Here is a 27,461-nt window from a genome sequence, read left to right as displayed (position 1 = left end):
TGATTTCTCCTCTTTCATTTATGATCCTGTGTATTTGTGCTTTCTCCCTTTTTTCCTTTGTGAGCCTGGCTAGGGGTTTGTCTATTTTATTTATTTTTTCAAAGAACCAGCTCTTGGTTTCATTGATCTTTTGGATTATTTTTTTAGTTTCAATTTCATTTATTTCTGCTTTGGTTTTTATTATTTCTTTTCTGCTACTGGTTTTGGGGTTTTTTTGTTGTTCTTTTTCTAGATCTTTGAGCTTCGAGATTAGGTTGTTTCTTTGAGTTCTTTCTTGTTTTTTGATGTGAGCTTCTATTGCTATATATTTTCCTCTTATTACTGCTTTTGCTGCATCCCATACATTTAGGATATTGGTGTCCTCCTTGTCATTCAATTCAAAGAATTTTTTAATTTCTTCTTTGATCTCCTCGTTAGTCCAGTGGTCTTCCAGTAGTGTGGTTTTTACTGATACCCCCATTCTCTTCCCTCCATCCCTCTAACGTGGCTGTGGCTCCATGTTGTAGAGGGTCTGATTTTTGAAATTAGATTCAGTTTCAGCAAAAGGTGGATACAAACACATTGTCAAGGTGAAATTAGCATGGCTTATCTTAGAGAGGGCCTCCACTCCTGGCACAGCGGTTGAGTGCTGGGCTGCGAAGTGCCTGCAGCCTCTGCAGTGCCGGTTCGATCCCCGGCCACAGGCGAGGGTCCCACATGGCTCCACACACCTTTCCTGCCTCGCCCGTTGCTCCCCTCAGCAGTGTATTTCATCACTCTGCCTGTTCTGTTCCCTTCTCTGGCTCTGGTGAATCCTCTCACTCTCCCGCGCTTCTGACTGTACCCAGTGCTTGTATAAATAAATAAATAAATCTTTAAAAAAAAATGTCAGAGAGACATGAAGGTGACAGTGGATGGATGACACAGGCCTCCTTCTGTTTCTTTGAAAACCAGTTTGCATGAACTCATTTGAAAGGTGGTGTAGTGCAGCATTTAAAGGCTTTGAATATGGAACCTCAATTAAAATTTCATCTTTGTCATTATCTGTGTGACCTTAGGCAAGTGACTTAACCTCCCTGTGCCTCAGTTTTATCATCTTTGAAAAATATAGATAAAATAAGATAAATGAATAGTTCCTATTGGGGAGGGTTGTGGAAATGTGATGAGTTACCAACTGTAAGACACTTGAAACAGTTCCTTGGAACATATTGAATGATGTGGAAGTACTAGCTGTTACTATTATTAAATGATGTATGACTCAGGACACATAGGAACTTCAAAGACTTTGAGGTCTTTTCTGGCTTTATTAATCAGAGTTTGCAGTGTAAATATCTCTTACATGTCTGTCTTCTTAGTGTACTGTGAATTCTTAAAGAGTAGGAGAGCTGTTTCATTCATCTCTGTGGCATAGCCTCTTACTACAATGTCTGATGTTTACCAGCACCAAACTCAGTACTGAGCATATTGTAGGGATTTGTCAACGCGGGTCCATGCAGATGGAGAGGTGGGCTGGTTAAAGGTGAGAGAAGAGCCACTGTGCCATCACACTAGTCACTAACACAAGTTACAAACATTGTTATCAGGAGAAATCAGATCCTATTTCACCCTCAGTGTCAACACCAGAAGATCCCAAGGAGAACACATGGAAAGAGAAAACCATGATCTGCTTGCACGTGTTTGAATAATAATTACTACCACTACTCCTCTACCTCACATATGAATATTGTGTGTTTTGTCTTGGTGTACATGGAAATCAGGCACCAATCCACTCCCCTTCCGAAGACTGGAACTCAGGAGAAATTGTCACAGGCATCTCTCAGCTATAAAGTTGGTCATGAGGGCTTCTATGTTGCTATCTCTCAGCATTTGAAATCTGTCATGCCGAGGTCCTTGATGTCAAAAAGTATCTTAGTCATGTTTGTGATTCCTTCCTTCCTAAAGCCCATTACATACCTTGCCTATAGTCACTCAATCACCACGTATAAATGACATTGAATTCCTGAAGTCCAGGTACTCACCTTTGCCCGTCCTTCCCCTACTACACAGTTTGCCTAAACATATCTTCCCCTTCCATCATCCGCCATATAACCAGCATGTAAACATTTATGTGGCAGCTCCTTCCCCCATTGTTGTACTCGACACTTCCACTGCTCTTTGCCTCACAAATCAAAATTCCAAGTGCCTCTGAGGAAACAGAATTCTAGAAATTGGGAGTTATGAGGCTCTTCTGATTTGCAATCCTGTTTTCTGACCTGAGGAAGATTCTTAATTTTTCTCTCTTTTCCTCACTGAATCTTATCTGAGTCCCTACTAGGCATATAGCAATTCTAGAAAATATTCCATGTTCCTCTGTCTTATTGCCATGCTTCTGGACAGGACTCCCCCTCTTGAGGCTGCATACTGGAGAGAGATGGAAAAGTACTTTGAGGGTATGTGCATGTGAGGAAAATGCTAAGTGCTCTGTCTGATCGCTTCAGTGACAAGTTTGCTTCTTTAGAAATGACTAGACAGAGGGTGAGGGATAAATGCAAAGGCAGAAATGTGTTCAGCTTGGCTGAATAATGACCATCAGGGTGAAAAGATAAGATAACCACCCACACGCAGGATTTCTATCCTCAAGCCCCAGAAGGTTGACAACAACATGCATTGAAACTACTCTTAATGGAGGGCTTAATAACAAAAGCAACTTCAGGAAAAAGGCTGGGGGAATTTGAAATCCAGATGGTCCTGACGCATGTGCGATATAGCACCTCCATCTTGGAAAACAACCAAGATGATACAGTCTTGTTCAAGATCATTTAATTAAGACAGATGTAGTGATAAATGTCAGTGTTGTCAACAGTCACAATGGTGGTATGAATTGAGCCACGCCTGCTAAGCAGTTTGCAATAGAATCTTACTTGATCCTCATGCCATCCTTCTGCAGATGAGAAAATTGAGGCTTAGGAAGGTGTTTTTCCCAGTGTTGTCCAGCTTTAAGTGGCAGAACTATGATTCTGAGGTCATTCTACCTACAGGATCTCTGCTCGTCTCTCCCATATTGTGATGTACCTGGTCTTTGAAATGGATCATCTTCATACACTTCTGTTACCTTCAGAATGCCTAGGTACGGACTGAGTAAAACTCATGGGCAGGGAGGAAGAAGAGCATATTGAGGACATGAGCCTAATGCAGGCAGTGCCATTAGCAATAAATGAAGATAACCTTCCTGTCCACTCCATGAGATAGTCAGGAAACTCTTGAATGGTTACACATGAGAGAGCATTTCTTAAACATATGTAAGGGGTTCTTTTTTTTTTTTTAAACTACAGATTGGTTGGTTTATTTTTTTTTTTAAAGATTTATTCGTTTATTTATACAAGCACTGGGTACAATCAGAAGCACGGGAGGGTGAGAGAATTCACCGGAGCCAGAGCAGGGAACAGAACAGGCAGACTGCCGAAATACACTGCTGAGGGGAGCAGTGGGCGCGGCAGAAGAGGTCTGTCGCGCCATATGGGACCCTCACCAGTGGCAGGGAATCGAACTGGTGCTGCAGAGGCTGCTGGCAGCTTCACAGCCCAGTGCTTAACTGCTGCGCCACCAGGGGAGGCCCTGTAAGGGGTTCTTTTTAAGATGAAATCTCTAGCAGAGGGCTCCATGCCGGAAGAATGGATTCTTAGAAAAACAATTCCTCTACAGGTGTGACCAGAATCTGAGGGAGATGCTGGGTCAGGAGCCAGGTCAGTCTTCAATTTGGAACACTAGAAACCAGTTGTGCTGGATATGAACTTACGAAGGTCTCAGAACCAGAATTATCCAGCTCCCGTGAATTCTCATCATGAGTTATAGTAAGGCCATGTCTCCTTCTTGCCACTGTTTCCCTCTCACTCCCTACTTAACCCTTCTGACCCCAGAGTAGCCAATTAAGATCTGGGAGAATTGTATAAAATGGGAAAGGAAAGAACATGTTCAAGAATGTTCCTACCTATTTTGAAGTTTACGCGGGAAGCTGGTGGATTCAGGTCACCCATTCTCACCTCCCTAGTGCACAGTTCCTTGGTATCCTTCAATTTCAGGTTCCTAGGTTCGCCTTCCTGTTCTGGTATGGAATGCTCTAGGGCTCAAGTTAACCTCACTCTGCCAAGAGCTGGCAAAATAGAGACAACTTGGCCATGCCCGCCATGGGGCCGACAGGACAGTAAGGATGAGAACACCGAGTTGTGGGTGCCAAGTGATTGCTACAGAATGGAAATGGGATGAGGTTCTGAGGAGGGAGAGACCCAAGAACCGAGTCACTGGGGAAGTAGCTTGGCTCTGTCTTTGAGGCAGGACTTACATAATAAACATGCTACAGCTCTTTGTTTTTAATAATTTTATTTGTGAAGACAACTTTAAAAATGAAATCTGCTGAAAGAGCAGAAAACAGCAAGGGAGAAATTTGGAGGGAAAAACCCTCTTGGAGACATTCCTTTAGTTACCCAAAAAATAGCAAAGTAAGGTAATCCCCCAAATAGTGAAATTGGAGTAATGTGATATATTTTTAAAATAGCTAATCATGGAGACTTAGTTGGACTCCTGACTCTTACTCCGTGGATTAGTTTTGGGTAGAGTATGCATAGACCTTGGAATCAGACCACGGCTTCTATCACTAGCTTGTAACTTTGGACAACATTGCTTAACTTCAAATTGCCTGAGTTCCCTCATTTGCAAAATAGTACTGGTAATAATGCCTCATGGGGTTTTGGGAAGGGTTAGATGAGTTATTTGTAGAAACAGCGTCTGGTCCTGAGTAAGCTATTCTTCACAGAGGAGTAGGCCTCGTAAGGTCGTGAGAATATTGAGGAGTTAACGCTCCTTGTCCAGAACTGACTGGCCCTTCAAAAGAAACATCAGAACCCCCATCCTTTGTCATATCGTTCTCTCAACCCTTCAATGAGCGAGAAATCAAGCATTTATGACCCTGTATATTGTCCAGATTTTGTGCTTGGCCAGTAAATACGTTTCGGTCCAAGTATCACATGTTCCTTTAGGACTTTTCACCTGATAAACACCCCGCTCTGTGCTGGTGAGCACTTCCTGTCCTCATCCAGAGCTTCCTGGATGGACATCTGCTCTCTTAGGCACAATGAGGACTCCGTCAAGGTCAGACAATGGCTGTCACCTCAGTTGGACCATGATGATCAGTTTGTAAACTAGAGCTCAGGGCTCAGCAACTGGCTAAGAAGGCCCAGCGGGCAGTTGGAAAACAAAACAAAAATAAAGTCTAGCCTGGTTCTTTTGACCTCAGGCTGCTACAAATGAGATTGAGGAATCAGAGAGGAATGGAGAAAAGGCAATTGTCTCCCTTCCAATTTTATGACTCAAGAATTGCTAGTTTTACTCCCAGTTACATTAGTGTTTATCTGAATTGCCTGAGGTGATTATCCAAATGCAATTTTGCAGGTATCACCGTGGCTCTACTGTTTCAGAATCTTGGGCTGGGACCTGGAAATCAGCATTGTAACAGTTACCCCAGATATTTCTAATACAGGCCTTCTACAACAACACTTTGAGAAGGTTACCCAGAACCCCTCTTTCTTGGTGTGGTTGGGAGGAGCAGTTGCCCAGCTTCAGCACCTCTCTTTCTCCACTGGACTTGGTTAAGCTCCATGTAGGCTTTCTTCTTCACACACATTTTCTTCAGCTTTAGACAATTGTTTTTGGTAGCCATTGGCGTACTGGAAAGAACATTGGATTTGGAGTCCAGGTGGCCTGGGTTCAATCCCTGCTCTGCCATTTACCAGCTGTGTGATGTTGGGCAGGTTGCCAACCTCTCTGTGTCATTTCCTCATGTAGAGATAGTCCTATTTCACTAGGCCATTTTGAAGATACAGTGAAATGATGTGTGAGTAACAGCTTTAGGAAGGCTGGATCATTCTACAGTGCAAATTTTTATCATCAGCTTGGAGCCTGCCATGGCCACATTCAAACCTAGTGATATGGAGTTCTGTGCATGAATCAAGGAGACATCTCTTCTGCCCTTGTGCAATTTTGGTTTCCCCATGGACTGACCCCTGATAAGGTTGGGCCATGATAGGACTCCACTAGATGCCATTGTTTCTTCCTCCAAGCCCCCAGAGCTGAGTAGGACAAGATTTTCCCCACATTTAGCAGCAAAAAAGGGGAGACTTTCTTCCTCGACAGGAGTCTGGGCTGAGCATCTTCCGAATGCCAGCCATCACAATGTCACTGCTTCCCCACCACATCTGCTGTCTCCTGACTCGATTGCTAGACCATTTGAGAAAGGCTCCAGGAGCTACGGGTGTGGCTGGGGCATTCTCAGCAGTCAGCCCTCTGTAGCACCCCCTTTTTAGAGTGTCTATGAAACGACACCTCCTCATCTCTCCACGTGGCACCTCCTGATAGCATGTACAGGTAAGAAAGGATGCTCCCAGGGCACAGGTTCGCCAGGAGCAGACCCGGCTAGATCCACTGATCTTCATGGCTGAGCTCCATCCTTCCTTTCAGCCTCTCCTCCTCCCTTCTCACCCTGCCATCACCATAGCAACACAGTGGTGTAAAAAATAAAAGAGTTAAGGCACCTAAATATAGTCTGAGTCTCAACACTTCCAGCATGGAGCCTAAAACCTGGGGGTGACAACTAGAAGCATCCAAAGCATGAGCAGCAGCCAGAAAGGAGGATGAGCCAGGGCAAGGTCCCAGAGAGAAGGGAAGGGCAGGAACAGTCATTCACTGAGCCTGCTGCCTGTGTCTTCTGTTGAAGCCCACCTGGCCGAGGAGACGCTGTCACCTCCAGGTTACTGTTGAAGAAACAGAAGCTTAACGAGCTTAGGAACTTGGCCAAGGTCACACAGCTGTAAGCAGTGGAGCTCAAATTTTAATTCATGTCTCTGGCACCCCAAAGTTTGTGTTTCCCTCACCATACCACCTCTAATGGTGCAGACAAGAGTTTGCTGGGAACACGGAGTTTTTTGAGAAGGTCATATAAATGAGTTCAACTAAATTTTTGGATGAACCAGGCATAGGGGGAGGCGTGGGGTGAGGAGAGGGCAGATGTCTGGTTTCCACCTATGCAGCCCCTGTGTGTTCCTTCAGGTCAAGGACAATAAGGGTAGTGTTGGTGAGGCTGCATTTCCCAGGGTGTGTGATGACATGAAGTGGGAGCAGAGATCTTTCTGGTGCCCTAAAGTGCAACATCTGCAAAAAAATGGTGTCATTAGGATCCCGAAACCAGGAAAAGCTTATTGTGGTTCATACCATCACTCATTCCTTCATTCATTCAACAAGCATTTTTATTAAGCATCAGATGTGTGTTCAACTCTACAGATATGGAGACAATTTAAACAAACCCTCATAGAGCTCAGGATAGTGAGGAAGACAAATAAGGAAATAATTACACACTTGATTGATTCTTTACCACTCTGGCATGTACTATAAGTACATAACAGAAGAACGTTGCCTCCCTGGTGGTATCAGTGGGAGGGGAGTACAGGAACTCTGACAAATCAAGAAATCTGCCTGGTCAATTTTTAAAGCAACGTGTATTTTTAAGATGACCTACTAGCAACTTAGCCTCAACCATGGACCTTGTGATTGTTGCATCCATGGAATGCAGGCCCATTCCCTGTCTAAGTTTGTAATAATCACGAACTCCATCTAATAGCCATACAAACAAGGCTTTCAAGACCCAGTGAAATAGATCCAGGTGAAAGCTAACAGTCAGACGTATTCCATCTTTTTCCTACAGCCCTTGATGGTGCTGGCATAATACTGGAGTGTGATATGTAAACAAGCTGAGTCAAGTGATGGCCTTGACTTCCTGGGCTGAGCAGGTAAAGCCCTGGGAAGCACCAGTAAATTGGGCGGGAGTGTAAGAGGAGGCAGTAGGCGTTAAAGTTGTGAATTTCTGTAAAGCCAAAGCTTTTCTGAGGATTGAAAACCACCTACGAGGCAGCAAATATGGGGGATCCCGTATGAATGAGTTTGAATTAGATAATATAATGTGTGGAGCCCTTTAGCTCTTCAGAGAAATGCTATCTAAATTCAGAGTGTTCACATCAGAGATAATGATACACACCTCTATTTATAGTGTTCTGCATCCCACCTGCCAGCTCTTTCCCAGGGACTCGGTACAGATGAATGGGCAAGACCTGGGAAATGTGCTTTGAAATCCTTGATTAAAGGCCCTCCAGGCAGATGTAGCATTCTAAATGTATTATATTGCTGTCACTGTCATTATGGTTTCCTTTATCACCTCGGTGTCACCGCCTCCCATTTCAGGTGATGGACTCAACCTGACTGTTGCCTGCCCTTAATGTCATCAGGAAAGCAGCAGCTCACAGACGTGCAGTGTAAACAAACAGGATTCTAACTGAGGGCCCTGGAGGCGCTCTCTCGGGGTGGCTGCTGTCAGCCTGGTCCCCACCTCTCTGTGAACCCAGGCCTCCCCAAGCTCATTTTCTTTCCACCTTGAGGCCAGGAATATGCAAATGACATGCTTGTAAAGGAGGTCTTGGGGTTGAGAATTGGCAGTGGAGGAAGGGCAGATGTGTTAGGAAAGGGAAGGAGGCTCTTCCACCGTCTCAACGGCCTGGCCAAAGGAGGAAGGGGCTACAGCTTTGAAATCCTTGATTTTGTAAGGGCAGGGTAGGAAGGAGACTGAAAAATTGGCACTGATTCAGATGACAAAACTCCAACTCTTGTGTCTTAGGGGAGAGGAAAGGGGTCTGGCAAGAGCATCCAGGGTCAGGCTAGAAGGAAGTAAATTCAAATGCTACCTCCACCTCTTCACCTCTCATGGAGACCTTTTCCTCAGTTGAGGTTGGGGAACCTTCAGTAGGACACATGGGTGCCGTTGCTTCTTCCATGCATACCCCATGGAGAGAAAATGGGACCCTTAAAGCTCCTTCTCTAACCAGTGGGATTAAAACATGCAAATGACCTGCAGCTGCAAACTGCGCCCCCCACCCCCAACCTCCAGCCTAGAAAAGAACAAAGGCAGTGTTGGAATGCGAAGGTTACACTCTTATTTTCTTCCTCTCTCCCTCCACCCCCAACTCCCCCCTCCCTTTTTGAGGTAGTTGGTTTACAACACTATGGCTTAGAAGTATAGGTTCATAGCTCTTCTGATGAGTGTTTCCACACCGCCTCCCCCCTGAAAGACACAGCTAACATCAGGGCAGCAGGTGCAGGGTGAAGATGAGCCTCATTTCCAAGCAGATTTCCTAAGACGGGTAATATGCAGGGTCAGTGTTCAGGGGCATGGAAATGAGGAATAATATTGGGAAAACGCAAGTCATCTCTGGGTGTGTGCCTTTTCACCTCTGGGGTGTAATTTTTCCTCAGGCCAGACCTTGGAGTTGAGAAAGTACCCTGCCTGTTCCTGTTATAGGACAGGGAGAGGGGCAGCCCAAGCCCCGCAAACCTGCCCATTCTAAATGGGTTCTGCCATCCGCCGCATCAACACAAAACATATGAGACTTTAATGGGAAGGATCTTTAATAAAACTAGGAAACAATCCAGGAAAGGCAAAGAGTCCAGTTTCTAAATGAAGCACCCAAAGTTACCCGTCCCCTCGTGGGTAAAAGTCCATCCATATGGGATTGGCCCAGAGCAAGGCCCCAAAGCCTGCCACAAGTCTAAAGCATCTTCTGGTGGGAACCCACAGAAAAGGGTCAGAAACAACCAAACAAGCCCGGAAGGAAAAGAGCAAAATCAACATCAAGATAAAAGCTGCCATTGTCACCTCCCCACGGGTCTCACCCACATCTGTGTCACCCAGTCCACGACCAAAAGACAAGCGCAGTTTCTTCATGTGTCTCTAGGCTCCATGTGCCTCCTCCAGGTCTCCTGGCTCCATCCTGCTTCCTTCCTCAGTCTCTTCTGCTGCTTCTCCTCTTCCTGCTCAGCTCCACCCTCCCTTGGGTGGGGCAGGGAACCTCCCCCTTTCCTGGGGACCACCTGTTACAATCCCACACCCGCACTTGATATCCCCAGCTGTCTTGCACTCCTCTGACCAAATCCTAAAACTTGGGAAAGAATGATCCTTTTATTGGTTGCTCCAGTTATAACTTCAACAACAGATCGTCATCAAATTAAGTGACATTTACGACTACTTACTACATGCCAGTTTCTATGCTACAAGTTTCACTTCATCATCTCATTGAATCCTTTCAAATAAAAGGTAGGAGGTAGGTTTTAGATAAGGAAACTTTAGATCTTTAGATAAGGAAACTGAGGCTCATAGAGCTAAGACATTTGCCCAAAGCCCTAAAAACTCTCCAGTACTCAATCTAGAGCTTTGACTCTGGGGCCTGGGGTCTTAACCAGTGAGGAGGAAATGACTCATTATTTTCCTGGCCTCACTACAGGAATGAACAGCAGTTGAATAGGCTCAACTGAACTTGTGATGGAATCACTGAAGAGTCAGGTTTTAGCCAAGGTAAAGGGAAAAGAGTTTTGACTTGTTTGGAAGGGAAAGAGCAGGGGCTAAAGTCATCTTTTGGAAGAGTAGCCCAATACGGTGTTCTGAAGGGTGTTACATGGGCAAGAAGGGAGGCAGGGAGGCTGCTGTGGCCTCCTCCGCAGTAGAAGCATGCCCTGTGTGGGGCTGCACACGGGGTGCTGGCTCAGAGTCTGACTCCATCACCTGGTCGTTCTCTTTAATTGTTCCTTTACTGAGTGGGCACACGTCAGGCTCGTCTGTGGGCCAGTCTGGTCAGATGCCGGTAAAAGTCGCAGTTGCTGTTCCCATGGAGCTTGTGTTCTGGTGGGAGAACCCGACACAGATTATTAACAAATAAATAAACAAGATAAAAACAAAACATGGTGATTAGACGGAATGTAGCTGGAGAACCCATCAGATTGGGTGGACAGGGAAGTGGTAACATGGAAATGGAGACATTTGAAAACGACCTGATCATAAGAACGTCTCCCAGAGGAAGGTTCCAGGCTGAGGGAACAGCTAGTGCAAAGGCCCTGAGGCAGGAATGGGGTTGATGTACCAGGGCAAACAGGAGGCAGGTGGGGCTAGAGCAGAGTGGACGGGGATAGGTAGAAGGTGAGCTGGTTGGAAAGCCAGGTGGAGCTTCACAGGCACTAGCAGGTTCTCAGCGAGGTCTGGAGCCAGCAGCACCCATGCCTGCTTGGGAACTTGTTGAAAATGCAAATCCTCAGGCTTCACTCAGACCTCCTGAATCAGAACCTCTGGGGACAGGGCTCGGATGCCTGTTTCATCAGGTGCTCTCCAAGATTCCAAATATGCAAAAGTTTTAGAACTCCAGAGCTAGATTAGGCAGTTTTAATTTTATTCTAACTACAATGGAGTCCTACTGAGGGTTTAAGTAGAGGAATGTCATGTTGTGATTTAAAAAAAAAAATGTAAAGCACGCTGGCTGTGAGAGAACGGACTTAATGAGGCTGGAGGAATCCGTGTCTCCTGCAAGCCCCAGGGAGAGTGACAGTGGCTTGTGTAAGGTGGTGTGGGGAGAGGAGAGGTGGGCCGTTCCTGACAAGGGCAGGGGACACAAAGGGGGTCTCAGAACTGGCCACCATTTGCCCAGCACAAAGTTCAAAATTAATGTCCTCCGAGAAGACCTTCCACCCTCCTCTACCCCATCCCTGTTGTCTAAAAATAGCACAATGGAGATCCTGTCTGATGCAATCCTCGGGCAGGGATGCCTGAGCCAACTCCACCAGGGCAGCAGGTGAAGGCAGGACGGTGTTGAAGAGAGGGACTCTGAAAGACTAAGAAAGTTGGGCTTGCTTCCTGCAGGGCTTAGGGGTTAAAGTGGGAGTTCAGTTTACATGAGCGTGTGCACGCACGCACACAGAAGTGAATGAGACCTGCCATTTCCAAAAACCAGGGTTATGGGTTTTGCTCATATCCTTACCCATAAAAATCCCAAGAGAGAAAGAAGGCCTCTCGTCGTCCTCATAGGCTCAGAGACGGATGATGGCTTAGAAAAAGGCAGTGGCAGGACTCAAGCTCAGGTCTTCTGCCCACTAATCTAACATGCTCCCCATTAAACCACCAGAAGCCTGGTGACCGCTGGTAGGGATTAGGGTTGGGGTGAGGCCAGTGATATGAGCCATGTTTAAGTGCAGTTTTGGGACGTTGGGTCCTGTCTTTATTTAGAATTCAGATCTTTGTTCATTATGGATTTTTTTTTTGTGCATAAATTCTGATTTTTTTAATGTTGCATTAAACATTGGTGACCTTGATTACTTAGTTGTTAGGTGTACCCTGAAATTTGTGCCTGTGCCTTACTTGCTTCCCTCTGGTCTGGCCCTGATGTTACTCTGCATTCTGTATCAGCCTCTTCCATCAGCCATCAGCAGAACTTTAGACCTTGAAACACAAAGCAGGAAGGATTTCTATTCTCCTCACCCTTGTGGAAATGTCAGCTTCTGCTTTTAGACTCTATTCCCCAAGCTTACCTACTATGTTCTTGCCAAGATCTCTAAGGTCTGTGAAATTAACAGCAGGTTAGATTCTCACATTGTAGAGTAAGCAGAGGAGGAGGAGGAGGAGCTCAGCACTCCTGCAGCCCATGTGAGGACTAGGGCTGTGACAGCATGCATGGTGTTTTGTCTCTAAGTGGTGAAAAACAATAATTTTCAATTTGGCTGGTAGAAGTACAGATCCCTGAAACAGAAACAGGTTACCCAGATGTCTCACGGGTGGAAGGGTCTGACAACTATTTTTGGGGCCCACAACCCAATTTACCCACGGTGGTGGCAATGATGGACGCACAACCTGTTTGCATGGCTGAGCTCCAGGGACAGTGTTCCAGTGACTTCTATATGTGCAGAGCCCATGGCAGTAGCTGTCATAAGTTAAGTCTCGACTGATTCCATCCAAAAAATGTCTGTAGAGTCAACTAATCTCACATGCCATTAAGTCTCTAATTGAGGGACTTATCCTCCCAGTCCAGGTTCAGTATCCTTCCCTGGACTAGCTGTTCACTGGCATCTCTAGAAATTATCCACCTGGAATATGTACTTGAAAGTGCTCGCAAGGACAGACAATTAAGGTGGAGGCGGGAGCTTTGTGTTTGACTCAGAGTCTTAGGAGCCAGTTCTTCTCTCTTCCTAATTGTTAGAAGGTTTTTCTTGGACCTGCAGTTTCATGTCTCTCCAATACAAATCCCTGTTCTATCTGCTTGGATCAAAATCATTCTTAAAAAGAGAGATTCCCAGCACAGAGAGAAAGCAAGACCGAGAGACCCACCATCTCCAAAGTCGTGAATCACACAGCCAGCCATTTGTTCTCTTCAGTGAGAGCAGCACGTTGTGAAATAAATGATTTTATAGATTATTCTCACTCCCGTTTCAAGAAGGGGATGTATCAACTTCAGGGCATAGCAACCATTTGTTCTCAGATGATTGGAGGGAGGGTTTTTTTGTTTTTTTTTTTACTTCCCCTTTTGACTCAGGAGATGGAAAGAACTTGAATCAATGAATCATCCTCCCTCTTCTTCTCCCCACTCCCTTGGGGTAAGGCAGGAAAAACTTGAAGCCCAATGGGGGTATAAATAACAGAGTCACACATAGAGCTACAACCTGCTCAGGTTCTCTGTCAGGGGCACTGGAATCACTTTCCCTTGCAGAATAACAAAGCAAGGCCACTATCGGGACTACTGGGAAGAAGGCCAAATTCTCCCTCTAATATGGGGATGTTAGTTTGTGCCCAGCCTTCAAGCTCACCCCACCATTCTGCCACTCGTGTGCATCCACACACACACACAATCAGGAATATGAGGCATCCCCCACAATAGGGCAGTGAAGAAGGACAGAAATACTTTTCAATCCTTTTGTGTTTGTCTCTTGTAGTCAAGACAGAGGACGAGCATAATATGAGTGTGTCTCTCACACACACACACACACACACACACACACACACACACACTTTCATCTTGGCCTGACGGCCATGAGAAATCATCAAGTGTAAGTGCCAGAGACAAGTGGCCTACAGCACACCCGTCAGGTGCACACTTTACCAGTCATCTCCTTAGCCTCCTGTCTCCGCAGAAATCCTGGGCGTGGCCGCCGTCATGCATGCCCGTGGTGCTGCTGCTTACAGCTGTGGAGTGGGAGGATCACCCCCTTATATGCCAGTTCATCTCATTGCAATGGTACCTGGAAAAGGTGAAGTCTGCCTCCCTGCCTGTGACCCCAGTCCTGTGGAAGCAGCGCTGTGACAGCCGCAGAGCCCTGTGGAGTGGGGGCCGTCTCTCCCGGGAGACACTGCTCCTCTGGGTCCACGTATTAGATCCCAGTTGGGGGGGGGGGCATAGTCCTTAGAGTCCCATTGTTTGAGTCAAATCCCATCTCTGCCACATGTGACTTTCAGTTAGCCCTTTAGTTTTTCCAGCCCCTTGTCCCTCATCCATAAAATATGGTAAAAATTAGTATCTGCCCCCCTGGTTTTGGTGAAGATTAAATGAGGTAATATATGCAGAACAGGGAGGATCTGGCGTGGCGTGTACCTGCCTCACAGGTTTGTTGTGAGGATTAAATTAATGTAAGTAAAGTGCCTGAATAGGACAGTGCATGACACAAAGTAAGCACTGTTTGAATATTAGCAAGTGTGGCTTCTGAACCCCCGCACACCTACTCTTTTGCACCCTGCTGTCATGCTCTAAATGCTAGGTGCAGTTTTCAGAAAGACCTAGTTATTCCAGCCGTAAACTAAGACATTCCTTGTTGATTCCAGCCCCCTCTCTCCGACAGGGCGAGCATTTGAGTAGCGACTTCCTTTTCCCTAAATTTTTGATAGATTTCCCCAGGGAGCCCTGGGGCCTGCACCAGTGTCCTTTAGGGGCTTGTCAGGAATGCAGGATCCAGGCACCCCTGCAGACCTGCTGAATAAGAATCTGAATTTTCACAAGATCCCTGGGGGAGTCACATGCCCATTAGAAGTTGAGAAGGGCTGGCTGCAGGGACCCTCTGACACACCTGCTTTCAAGAGACAACCTGTTAGCGCACACCCAGCCTCTCATGGGACCGGTGCCTTTCCCCAGACCTTGCTAGGCGGGGGCACAGGGTGTCTGTGTTGGGCTGTCTGGGTGTTTGGAGCTTGGAGGGACTTTCCAGCCCGATTTAGAGCCTGCGACCTGCCAGGGGGGAAAGACGAGGACTCCCCACATCCCCTAGGAGGTGAGGGAGAGTGAAGGAGGAGCCAGTGCAGACACAGGCGTCTGAAAGCTCCTGGGAAAAGCTAAGCGCGCCACCGGCTCAGCCCTGCGCGCGGGTCAGGGGGGCTGCGTGAGCAGGAGCTGGCCGGCAGCAGCCAGGATAAATTTAGACATGATGAAAAGGAACCCTTCTCGATATGATGAAGAGCCATTTAGTAGGAATTGGAAAAGAAGAGGTCACCCAGCCGGTGATTATTTAGACATTATTTCTAGCAAGAGAGGGCCAAAGGGTGCGGAAGCCACCTACTCACGATGCGGTGCAGAAGCAGATCCGCTGTGACTTGCCTGTGCGGCCTGAATTTCAATGGGAGGATTCTGTGGTCCCTCACTGTGGCCATGCACGGCGTGGGACTGGCACCGCGTTACCCACCTGCTTATACAAAGTAACTCTAGGAGTAATAGAGGATATGCTGAAATCCCAGCTCTGCTGCTAACTAGCTGTGCAGCTCTGGACAAGTTGCCTAACCTCTGAGCATGAACTCTGTCATCTTAAAGTGGAAAGTGGTTGAGGTGAGGTTGAAATTAGACGGTTCTTAGTTTATCCTTATAAATGTACTTCTCATCTTAGAGCCCGTCTGACCTTGACCTTCGCAGCCCTCCTCCAGTTCAGTATTCATCCATTCAACAAATAAATGCTGCTTCCTACCCCTTACACCTTAAAGGAACTCAGGTGTTAAAAAGCACCATTCTTTATGCAGAGGCCAGAGGCCTCATTTGGAATTGGATGTCCTTGGGGCAAAGGAATGTTCTAAAGCACCAAGGAGGCAGCCCAGAGATGTGCTTCCTAATCCCTCCAGTCACTGGGGGGAGATCACCTGGGAGCATATTTTCCTGCTCAGGCCTTAGGTGCGAGTGTGGCATGATTTAGTACCTCCCTCTGCAGAAGGCTCAGAGGAGAAGAAGGTGTGGGCTGAGAGACTCTGAAAGCATTACTGGCTATAGGAGCAACACTCAGGATAAGATGACCCCATGACCCCACTGAGCCAGAGGAATAACTGGGAACAGGACAGACATAGGGTTCACAAACCCTAGCCTAAACCATGGGTTAGGTTCCAACTTAACCATTGGCATGTTCTGCAGACTGGACAAATAGAAAAGAGTAATAAGGTAAAGTTATAGTTCAATGACATTGGGCTTCTGGGTTCTTTGTTCAGAACAAAAACTTCCCATCAACATAGCTTTCAAAGTATTTTTCCCCTAATGAATTGTGTTTTTACTGTGAAAAGGCAGTATAGTTTGTTTCACGAGTGACCATCAGTCCCTCAGCAGGTCATGATGGAGGGCCTTCTCTGTGCCAGGCAGGACTACAGGGCAAGCCAGAGACCCTCACCCTATCCTCATGCAGCTTACACTGCAGTATGGACAGACCATCAAGTGAGTCAATAAATTAGCCAGCTGGTTGATGGGTGCGCTGCAGGGGGCGAGCATGTGCAACATGGTGGCAGATTTGGGAGGATGAATGGGCTGTGGTAGAGAGGTGAGGGTGGGTGGGGCAGAAATGTGGCCTTGGAAGCCTCTCTCAGGAGGTAATGTTTACGTGGAGGCCCACAGGATGAGGGTGAGCACAGAGCGGGACACAGAAGAGCAAGGACAATGTCCTAATCGCGAAAGGACTCAATTTGAGGAACAGGGGAACCAGTCTATTCGGGACTCACAAGTAAGGGGAGAATGCTACAAACGAGGCCATAAAAGATCCTATAGTCCTCCGTGAGGCCTTTGTGGCTTGAGCACAACTCAGAACTTTGTCAGTTTTCAAGAGATAGAAGGGAATTCTCAAGCCTCCAGGCAGCGTAACACCTGCGGTCCAAACAGATGTGATGCCTTCCCCCGAGCAAGCTCAGGGGCGGACTCTTCACTGCCGCCTGTACTGCTGTACCCTCCCGCGAGTGGTCCAGACAGCTACCCAAAATTCTTGTCCACAAGTTAGCATCTGTCCTCATTTCTCTGTCCTCATTTTCCCATCCTAAATTGTCAGTGACTCTGCTCGTTCTGTTTATTAAAAATCAAAGTAAGCATAAGTCAGGCTATTATATGCCATGTAGTCTGTCTGCCCAGAGCTTGTTGCTGACAGGGGCATGAGGCCAGATCTTGGGGGACATGAGAGTGCTCTCCATGCTACCACCCTGAGCACTGAAGCCCCTCCAGTAACCCATGTGGGATCTGTCATCCTGTTTTAGCTAATCCTTTCTTGACCTGACTTCTATTTCCAGACTGTACCACCTCTTGGGTTACTAGTTCTATTTATTGGCTTCCCCTTAGTTTCTGACTTAATGACTGGAGCTGAGATTCCCTTAAATATTACTCTCAAACTACCAATAGACAATGGTTGCTATTTATTAGACACTTTTGCACACCCCGCCAAGTGCTTCGCATGCATTATCTTATTGAAGAATAGTGTGAAGTGGATATTAATATTCTACTTTACAGATGAGACTAGGAGAGCTTTATTTAGCCAGTTGCTTGAGGTCACCCAGCTAGAGAGAAGTGGAGGCAGGATTTGAAACCAGGCCGTCGGTCTCAGGTACCCATGCTGCTGTTCTGGAGGAGGGAAGGCCAACATTGAACACGCATGCATTCTGTGGTGGCCAGCCAGGTTTTTCTGTGACAGACTGTGGCAAATGGTGAGGGTTTAGAGTCTTGGTGTTTTGTTGTTGTTTTTATATTTATTTTTTAAAAGATTTATTTATTTATGCATACAAGAACTGGGGTGCAGGCCAGAGGTGTGGGGGTGAGAGGATTCATCAGAGACAGAGTGGGGAGCAGAACAGGCAGATCTACTGAAATACACTGCTGAGGGGAACAGCGGGCAAGGCAGGAGAGGTCTGCTGCGCCATGTGGATCAAGCTCCCTGGCCGGGGATCAAACTCGTGCTGCAGTGGCTGCGGTTAGCTTCATAGTGCTGAGACTCAAGCCCTTGCACCACCAGGGAAGCCCTGTTTTTACATTTTAAAAGGACAGGTTTATTAGGAAAAGGAGAAAGAAAAAAAAGAGGCACCTGCATAGTCACAGGTGGGCAGGAGAGCTGCCCCTGCTGTTTGGCCTAGTCTTGTTTTTGAAGCAGTGGGTTGGGGGTGGGGGCAGGCTACTGCCTTCGCTGCATTCAGGTCTGGCCTACAGGATCGGGTGGACAACAGAAACTCCCCAGACATCCACGACTCTGACAGTGACTTGAGACAGCTCAGGAGAACAGAGAGGGTGTCGGAAAGCAGAATGTAAGGATGTTCCCACTTGATGGAAAAAATAATACAGGGAGAAGCTAATGACCTCAGTCTCCTCAACAGATGCAGGTCTCAGGGCTGCAGAGTCCACGGCAGCTGAATTGCATTCTGCCTGGCCCCCTTCTTGCCCCTGCTGGAAGACACAAATGCGTGCCCACGCCACCTAGCAGTGTCCCACTCCATCCAGAAAAGGGCCTAACATCTGGACTAGGGTCTGGTCCTGAAATGTACCCCTCATTAAGCAGAGTTTGGGGCGGCCCAGGTCTACCTCCATTTTTAAAGTTCCTAGTAATGTTTTTTAAAAAAGGAAGAAATGAAATACTGAATTGCTGAAACTGGTGTATATTTTTCAATGTTTAAGTTAGCAAATAACTCTTGCTAACACAAAAGCCAATAGTGTGAGTCACAAGATCTTTATGGGATTTATAGCTGATCACGATTCATAGTGCCCTAGAGTGAATGTGATCCATTCTGGACCCCTGAGGCTGCGCATGCGCATTTGGAGTTTAAGCCTCAGTAGTTGCCAAGGCCTGTGTTAATACCAGAGTGTGTGACTTGAGCCGCCAGCCTTCCTGGTCTCCCTTGAGGGCCACTGCCACAGAGAAAGGGAGACTCTACTGTTTCCAGGCAAGACTTCCACAGGCCAATGTGTCCCTCTCCTCCTCTCTGCCCTTTCTATGAAATTAACCTTTCAGATCAACATTAACTGATTTCAAAAGTCAAAGCCTCCCTTGCCCCAAAGGCAGGAGAGATGAGGAAGCAAGCGCTGTGGGAGGACCCAGTGCCTGAGGGGTTAATTGTATATTATTTCATTGCCCCGGGATGGTGGAAGCATCATTCACCTTGTTGGTGCAACACTTCAATGGCTCGTCCAAGGTCGCATGGCATGTGCAAGATTAGAACCCGGAACCTTGGGTTCTCACAGGAAAGAAGGGCTCCTTCCGGTTTTCAAGTCTGAGCTTGTCGTGAAGCCACTGATGAGCCCAGTGTGGGGCAGGGGGCCGGCAGCCCCTCTCCCTGTGATATTGGGGTGAGCTTTGACCTTTGTGATCTTCTCACTGTCTCCTCTGCTTCCCGTTTCTTCTCCTGGCTGCTTGGCCCTCCACTCTGCACCTCACTTATGATACTTATTTTTCCATTCACAGCAAAACTATTCACATCAAGGTAATTGATGATGAGGCGTATGAGAAAAACAAGAATTACTTCATTGAGATGATGGGCCCCCGCTTGGTGGAAATGAGTTTTCAGAAAGGTGTAGTACCTGGGCCTCCTCACTAACATTAACATTCTTCTCTCTTTTGCTTCCTTCTCCAATCCTTTTGTCTCCTCCTCCCCTTTTCTTCTACCTGTTTGGTTCACTTTCACTTGTTTCCTCTCTTCTTCTCTTTCACCTCTCCCTCTCTCCTCCTTTGCTCCTCTCTGCTCCCTGCTGTCCTAACACCTGCCAGCCTGTCACATGGTATCCTCGCGAAGGATGCTCAGGAGCCAGTGGTCTTTGTGGGATAAGAAAATGGACATGGGGGAAATCAGAGAGAGAGAGAGAGACAGAAGAGAGAGACAGAGGCAGACAGACAGACGCAGGTAGACAGAGAGCGAAGGAACCCCGAGTATACAGGGCTCTCTGCCTCTCTTGAATGGCTTAGTCCACAGGAAAGCACGAGGCCAAGCAGCAGCCCCCGGCAGGAGGGAGTTGATAGTTTTTGGATGTTGAAGACTCAGGTATTTGGATTTGGGTTCTATTTGTGGTTCTTTCCATTTCTCAAAGCAGGCCTCAGGAGCCATCTTCTCTGTCATAGCCCTGTTCTCAAGGGCTTTTCTCTCTCCAATGTTGATTGAGCTCAAGGTATAGGTCTGGGTTTCAGGTGCGGGGAAAGACCTCCCTGCCATTCTCTGGTTTCCCTGGGAAGACAGTCTAGGGGTGGAGGCAGATAGAGTAGTGGGAAGTGGATTCTGACTTGTGCAGGAGATTCTCCAGAAGGTCACAGAATTTCTCAGAGTAGATGGAGCCTTTGCCTTAAATGATCCCATACACCCCAGGCCTCCAACAGGCAAGCCAGAAAATCCTTTCTTGGACAGACCTGCTCCTCAGAAGGGAGCTGCCAGTGCTGGGGGCAGTGTTCCCTCCTTGACAGAATTGTCCGCCACCCCCTCCCAGTCATGCACTTGGCCACAAAAAAAATCTCATTCCTTTCCCACAGCAGGTTTCCTTGAGGTGGAAAAACAGGCCAGGTCCACATCTCATAGATAGCCTTAGGATACCACATCTAGGACCTAGGAAGTAAAAGCTTGACAGTCAGTGAACTTCGTCTTTTTTCCCACTGAACAAGGTATGAAAAGAGTCTCAGAAAGTACCCAAAAGGTGAGCAAAAATGTACTTGTAACACACACACAAAACACACCACACACACACTACACACAGCGTAGAACACACACCAAACACACAGCACACACCACACACACACCTGCAGTCCTGTGCCCCATGACCCACTCAGGTGGATCTTCCACTTTATCAACGGCAAGGCCGAGCCTGTCCTCACAGGGGCAGGTCCATCAGGGGCTCTGAGGAAACACTTGCAGCTACTGTTTGCCCTTTAGAGAGCATTTATGTCTGAGGCTAAAAATTAAAACCCCAGGAAATAACAATCAGGGTTGTGTACTAGAACCCACCAATCCCACTGTGGTTCCATGAAGGACCAGGAGGAGCTGCGGAAGGGGATTCAGGCCCACATGGCAACTTCCGCACTGGCCGGGCCAGCCTCGTGCCAGTCTTTGGTAGGGAGTGACTTTCAAGGAACCGTTGCTTCCCTGAATGACTTGCTTTTCAAAGACGTGATGCTTTCCTGAGGTGCCCAGAAGTGAACAGAAACCTCCTGTCCCTGAACCCCTGATAATCAGCATTTAAAGAAGCAAACCTTGGGCCATCACAGCTGAGTGACAGCAGCCCAAAGCTGAGTTAGAATTGAGTGATTTACATCCTTTTCTTCACCCTGCCCTAGGAGTTTACCAGCTGTAAGTATAAGCGTCCTATCGCCACTCTGGTTAATACATATGTATTTTAGTTGTCAGAAACAAAGCCCCAGGAGATAAAGAATGAGAAAGATAATAGCGCGCTCTCTCTCTCTCTCTCTCCTCTCTCTCTCTCTCTCTCTCTCTCTCCTCTCTCTCTCTCTCTCTCTCTCTCTCTCTCTCTCTCTCTCTCTCTCTCTCTCTCCTTTCCCTTCCTCAAAAAATGCTTTCAAAAGTATTAGGAGGCTCACACAGATGTGGGTATGGATGGGTGCTAAGGAGGGAACCAAGCCCCTAGCTAGAGGCTGTTGACCTATTTTCTGTTGTGAAGGGCCCCTGGGCTGCTGCCTGCTGCCCCCAAAGAAATGCCAGTTACCACGTGACACCCAGTGGAATGTGCTGCCAACTCGTTCACTAACCACCAGCAGGTTCTAACCGACTCTTCCCCCACCCCAGCCCTCTGTGCTTCCACTCCCCCGTCTCCCTCCTTTGCCCACTTGTCCTCGCCTCCCGATCCCCTTCCCTCTCCCCCTAAGGACAACCATGACCAAGGAGACTTAGACCATTTTTTATGTAAGAACAACCCAGGCCTCCCCAGCCCCGTCAAAAGCCGCGCGGCGGGCCCAGGCTGCATGTGCCGAGAGTGACGGGGAGTGACTCTAAACGCTGTGCTCCAAGCGACCGACCAACCTTCCCACCCCGTCGACACATTCTCTCTCTTGTTGTCCCTACAGGAAAACCGTAAGGGTTAAAATAGTAGATGAGGAGGAATACGAAAGGCAAGAGAATTTCTTCATTGCCCTTGGTGAGCCGAAATGGATGGAACGTGGAATATCAGGTGTGAGATTCTTAAAAAAAAAAAAGCAAAAACAAAAAGAAAAAAATTAAACTGAAAAGTAGTAACAAAAACAGCTATATTATTTCTTCCCCGTTTCTACCCTTTTTTTCCTCCTTCTTCCTTTTGACCAATGGACTTTTTTTATTCTTTTTCCCTCCTGTATTCTCGCTCTCACCCTGTTTCGGTATCATCTCTGCCTTAGTAGCCTTAGCTTATTTCCAAGTCCTCCTTTCTTACCTTCAGGGAAGCCGTGCAACCCCCACTCCTCGTTACCCTAATGAGATACTTCTGCCTTGGGGTCCACTTACCCGATTACCTCTCCCCGGCACTGTCCCCCCACAGCCCGCAGACATACTCCCCGACCTGTAAATGTGGAAACTCTGGTGGGTGGGGAGAAGAAAAAAAAGGAATGTGATTCGATGCATGCCTGGACCCCTCCCCTGCCTTCCCCCCACCCACCCCTCCTCTCTAGCCTGGATTGAATGGGGGTGGGGGTAGGGGGTGCTGGGACCCGTGTTGCAATGTTGCTTTGACGTTTTCCTGCTGCATTCCATAACCTGCAGCCTTTGTGGAGTGCTTGGCAGGTTATTTACTTGCAGAGTGACCCATAGGCCCCTCTGCCCTTCCTGGAGGTAAGTGTTCTGTTTGGCTGTTTCACAATTGGGTGCACCGAGGTATGGAACAGTGTATCAATTGTCAGAGGCACAGTTTCTAAAAGGAAGCTGGTTTCTAAGAGAGTGTATAATCTGGAATCCGAGCTAATCTTCCTCCTTGTCCTCCCCCCCCCCCCCCCCCCGCCATCCCAGCCCATTTTAACGCTGTTCCTAGCCCCAGGTAGGGGATTTTATGGAGGCTAATGTGGGATAGTGCAGCCCCCTCATGCAGAAAATTAAGTCTTCAAAAGGAAGGAAATTCCAGGAACGAAGATCTCCCTAGACAGAGGTCCTGGAACAGACCTGGCTCTGGGCAGGACCAGAGTACCCACTGGTGGGATTTCCAACAGGAGCAGGACTCAAAATGGTGGTATTGGTGTTGATCCCTGAGAAACAGGTGTTGGATGACTCATGGAAGATGCCTTGGCTTGGTATCTGCAAATGAGCGTTTCACCCAGATCCCAAGATAACCCTTCTTTCACACCAGAGAGATGGCCTTTCTTCAGGACATGCATCGGAATACCTACGGGCTCCACGCCTAGCGGACTGATCATGTCGTGGCCAGGGTAAACGTAAGGAAAGAGGTCTTTCCTGGAAGAAAATGATTGGAAGCCACTTCTTTGAGAGCATTGCAGGAATACAAGTAGGAGTAGGAGCACTCTTGGGAAAAAAAAAGGATATTCACACTCCCCTTCAGGAGAGGGATTCTCTTGGGAGCTCACGAAAGATGGAACTGTTGACTAAAGGGTCGATAATTCTGCCACTACTTCATATTCACGTGACCAAGAGCTTTCTGAGTCTCTCACTCAAGGACAAAGCAATGGAAGAGATTCGGCAACTACGCTCCCAAAGGCGCGTTGACAGGTCTTCTCAGACTCATGATTCATCAGTTCTTATTATCTCCTGGGGACTCTCTGCACGACTGAGCCGTTCTGTGCCCACACCAGTTTGGGCACATCTATGGGACGAAGCCTTCTCTAGTCTTCCACGTCTCATCCAATTCTTGGCCACCCTGTAAGATGAGCCTTCCTGACAGCCTAGAAGAAAGAGAAAAGTTCTGGTTCCATTACTTCCCAGATTTTACTCCAGCCAATCCTCTAGTTTCTGCTACTGAGAATATTCTCTGAAGTTGTTTCAAAACTTACCCTGTTTCATCCCCACTTCCCTTTGTGCAATTACTCCATATATTCATGATTCTAGTGTCACAGACAGCAGAGGCCATTGTAATCCAGCTTCATGACTTTCCAAGTCCCAGCTCCATAGGTGCAAATGAAAGCAACTGGAAGGATCATACAGGGAAAGGAAGCAGTGGCTCCGGGTAAGAAGAATGGCTGGCTGTCCACCCATGAATTATTCTACCTGTAAAGAAGCTCCCTTTTCTGGCCTCCTGACAAGCCCCGTTAACAGAAGGGCAGAGACCTAACATAAACTTTGTGCTCTTCAAGAAACTAGGCCAACATGAAAGCCTGTGGCTACTGCCCATGTGGACTGCTTTTTTGCACTAGATTCTTTGTCCAAAGAGAAATCAACCAAGCCTGGTAGAGCCAAGTCTATAGGTGAGAAGTTCAGTATTTCATCAAGCTATAGGTGTGAATTGCCCTCAGATGGTCCCAGGGACCAAGAAACCAAGATGGAAGGTACCAATAGGAAGTTTTCCATTTTCCTGTCCTTCTGGTCTATTGTCTATAGTGTTAATTTTTCATTTCTTCAGTTCTTCCCAAATTTTAGCTTGAGGCCATAAGGTGAAAGGTCATAAAACTTGATTGTCTAGACTCAGAATCAAATGAAAACCCATCCAGATCTCAAGAATTGCCTGCTGTTCTCAGAGTGAGACACAGCACAGTGGAAATTGCTTTTCATTATCACTGCTGCATAGGAGAGTCTCAGGCATTCCAAACAGCATCGGCTCTGCATGGTCAAAAATGACAATTGCATTGCAAAAAAACAATAAGTAAAGACAGGATTTGAAGTAGGATATTTGCTTCTTGGCAAACAAACCAGACTTCTGCGGTAAGACAAATACTCTGACAAGCTGGGGCCTGGGAATGGAAGGATGAGTGGAAACCATGTTGCCCTGGAGTGGAGCAAGAGTTGGAATCCAGAGCAGAATTTTGAGAGCAACACTGAGCAGCACAGTCAAGGCTGTTGAGCCTCAGCCTGGGCCTGTACACTGGAGTTCTCAGGTGGGGAAGGAAAGCTCCCTCCCCCAGGAATGGGGCCTGCCTTTGCCTTTTCTCATGGTTTCACCCTGACAAACTAATCCAGGTACTTCTGACTACCCTTGGAGCTGTACTGGTTCCTATTTGTCTCTGGGTGTTGGAACAGGCATAAATGACTCTCAGCCGGCCCTGGGGATCCGTACAGGGAAATTCAGCTCCAACTTCTCTCAGCAGAAGCAGCAGGAAAAAATCATCCTCAAGGTATCATGTTATTCAAAGTTGGCCGACCTGGATCCACTGACTGACCAACTATAGCAGCCAGGTGAAAGTCTCAGGTTTATGTAGACAATGACCAAAGAAGGATGAAATGCCCAAGAGCCATGCTGGGGATGATACTGGTGTTGGCAGGGATGTCTGCATGAAAACCAGGGCAACAGGGGCCTTTTTGGAAGTGTTGCCCAAACTCAAAGTTGGCATACCTGGGTATACTGATGTGTTCAAATCTCTGGTTTGCACTGGAACTTGTAGGCCAAGAGGGATGCTTCTGTGCAGATCCATGGAAGGAGCAGAATGAACACTCTTTTGCTCTATCTATCTATTTATCTATCTATCTATCCATCCACCCATCCATCCATCATCTATCTCAGTGTAATAAGGAGATTCGTTGATCCCTTATGCCATGGAATTCCGTACAGGAGATAACAGAAGCAGTCAACTGCTGTTTGCTCTTCTTATAGACCATCAGGATTCTGGATCCACATGTCTTCAGTGACTGTTAATATGGACTATGGATTACATGCTTGAGTTGCTTTCCTAGAGATTTTTAGAAGAAACACATTCATAATCTCCCCTGACCCCATCTCTTTCCTAAGCACCTCCATAATTCACCAGCTGCATGAAGAGCATGTGGCAGGATGTTTCCACAAAAGCCAAGGAGTGAGAGGCTGTACAAAGATGCCACTGAGATAAGAATGTGGTGTGTCACAGGATTTTTCTCGGGGGAGGCCTTGAAATCTAAGAGAGCTTAGCATAAGTACAGATTCAGGAACTAGGGACAAGCTATGTTGGATACATCAGAGCCCCATTCCATGTAGGGCCTTGTATTTGGCATCTCCCATCTACGTACAGCTTTTGATGTGAGAACCTCTCTGGCCCAGATTATCTGGACTCCAAGTCAGTCAGTCTTCTCTGGAACAAAGAGACCACCATCCAGAGATGCAGCACTAAAGGAGCTATGAAAAATATTATCGCCAAAGTAGGTAGCAAAAAACAGACCTTTATTGAACACCTACTATTAAAATGATTTTGCTAGGCACAGGTGATGGAAAATGGTAGAAGGGTAGGAGTTCATGACACTGACCTCCAAGTTATATCTATAAAAAGATAAACCATCCAAGAAAGACATCCTGCAGGACTTAACTTTTCACTCATTCATTCTTTCAGGGGAACTCAAAGTCTGGCCAGCATGGTAGCTCGAAAGCTATTTGTGGCCATGGAAATGTTATGAGCACTGGGAAGCTGAGTAGGATCTGATTATGAGGTTAGGGATGGAAGACGTAACTGGGTACCGTCACACTCTTGTATGCCATTACCTCCTCCACCTGAGCACCTATTCAAGCACCATTCATGTTTTCTACTGAGAAGCCAGATACTCTTACATGGTTACAACTCTTCCAATTTGTATGGTAACTGGATTCTCACTCCTTTACTGAACAGATGTGATAACTTGATCCCCTAGAAAATCACAGATGACCAAGTCTGTCTCTGCTTCATCCACTTGGTTCCCTAAGTTTCTGTGTCCCTAGCTCTCAGAATTGCAGGGAAGTTATAGGGGAAAAAATAGCTACAGGGCTCTGGAACTTGACAGCCTCTCCAGTGGCTCATACCTCTTGCTGCTGATGCTGCTGTGCCTGCTTCAAGTGCTGCCTTTTGCATGTGACTGCAGAGCTCTCACCTACTAAGCTCACTGCTTTCCTGAGGCTGCCAGTACCCCCAAATCCTGAGGATACTTTCAAGATGGGACCTTAATGCTCTTTCCTTTTCTTTGTTCCCCTTGTCTGGTACCCATTTGCAAACAGCGCTCCTGTTGTCTCCAGGTAAGAGGTGTCTTGCCCCTCTTTTCTACTTTGCCAGTGCTATCAGTTAGCTTAAGACCAATGTCCTTTGACTTACTTAATTGGAATCATGGACTTGAGTTAATCTGAGTTCTTCCCAGGACTGAGAGGTTGATTTTCCCATTTAAAGTAACCTTGGGGAAGTAGACAATTCCTTGAGCATCATTTCTATCAATAGGTGTGAGTAAAGGCAAAGCTGTTCTCTCTGGGACCAGGAAGAGAAATGACTCTTACCAAAGAGATGGTGGATCATAGGCTTCTCCTGAATCTTAATTCATCAGTGCTTTCATGTTGAGGGGTAAGAGAAGATGAGAG

General features: G+C 47.0%; 1 protein-coding gene across 9 annotated transcripts in view; it reads left to right on the top strand.

The window, feature by feature from the left end:
• The window catches only part of SLC8A3 (solute carrier family 8 member A3), a 153,139-nt gene that overhangs the window by 115,462 nt on the left and 10,216 nt on the right, over nt 1–27,461 (top strand). For 7 of the 9 annotated variants that reach the window (XM_037503598.2, XM_037503592.2, XM_037503596.2 and 4 more), the window contains one exon: nt 22,117–22,220. In XM_037503598.2, coding sequence (XP_037359495.1) covers nt 22,117–22,220 — 104 coding nt within the window. Of the gene's footprint in view, nt 1–19,594; nt 19,629–21,920; nt 21,956–22,116; nt 22,221–27,461 lie in introns of those variants that run through there. The other 2 variants (XM_037503601.2, XM_037503600.2) reach the window with 2 other exon arrangements.

The sequence above is a fragment of the Talpa occidentalis genome, unplaced genomic scaffold (assembly GCF_014898055.3).
Source record: "Talpa occidentalis isolate TD23 unplaced genomic scaffold, MPIMG_talOcc4v2.1 talOcc4.11, whole genome shotgun sequence".
Lineage (NCBI taxonomy): Eukaryota > Metazoa > Chordata > Mammalia > Eulipotyphla > Talpidae > Talpa > Talpa occidentalis.
Note: the sequence above shows the minus strand (reverse complement) of the source record. Positions and strands in the feature narration are given on the sequence as shown.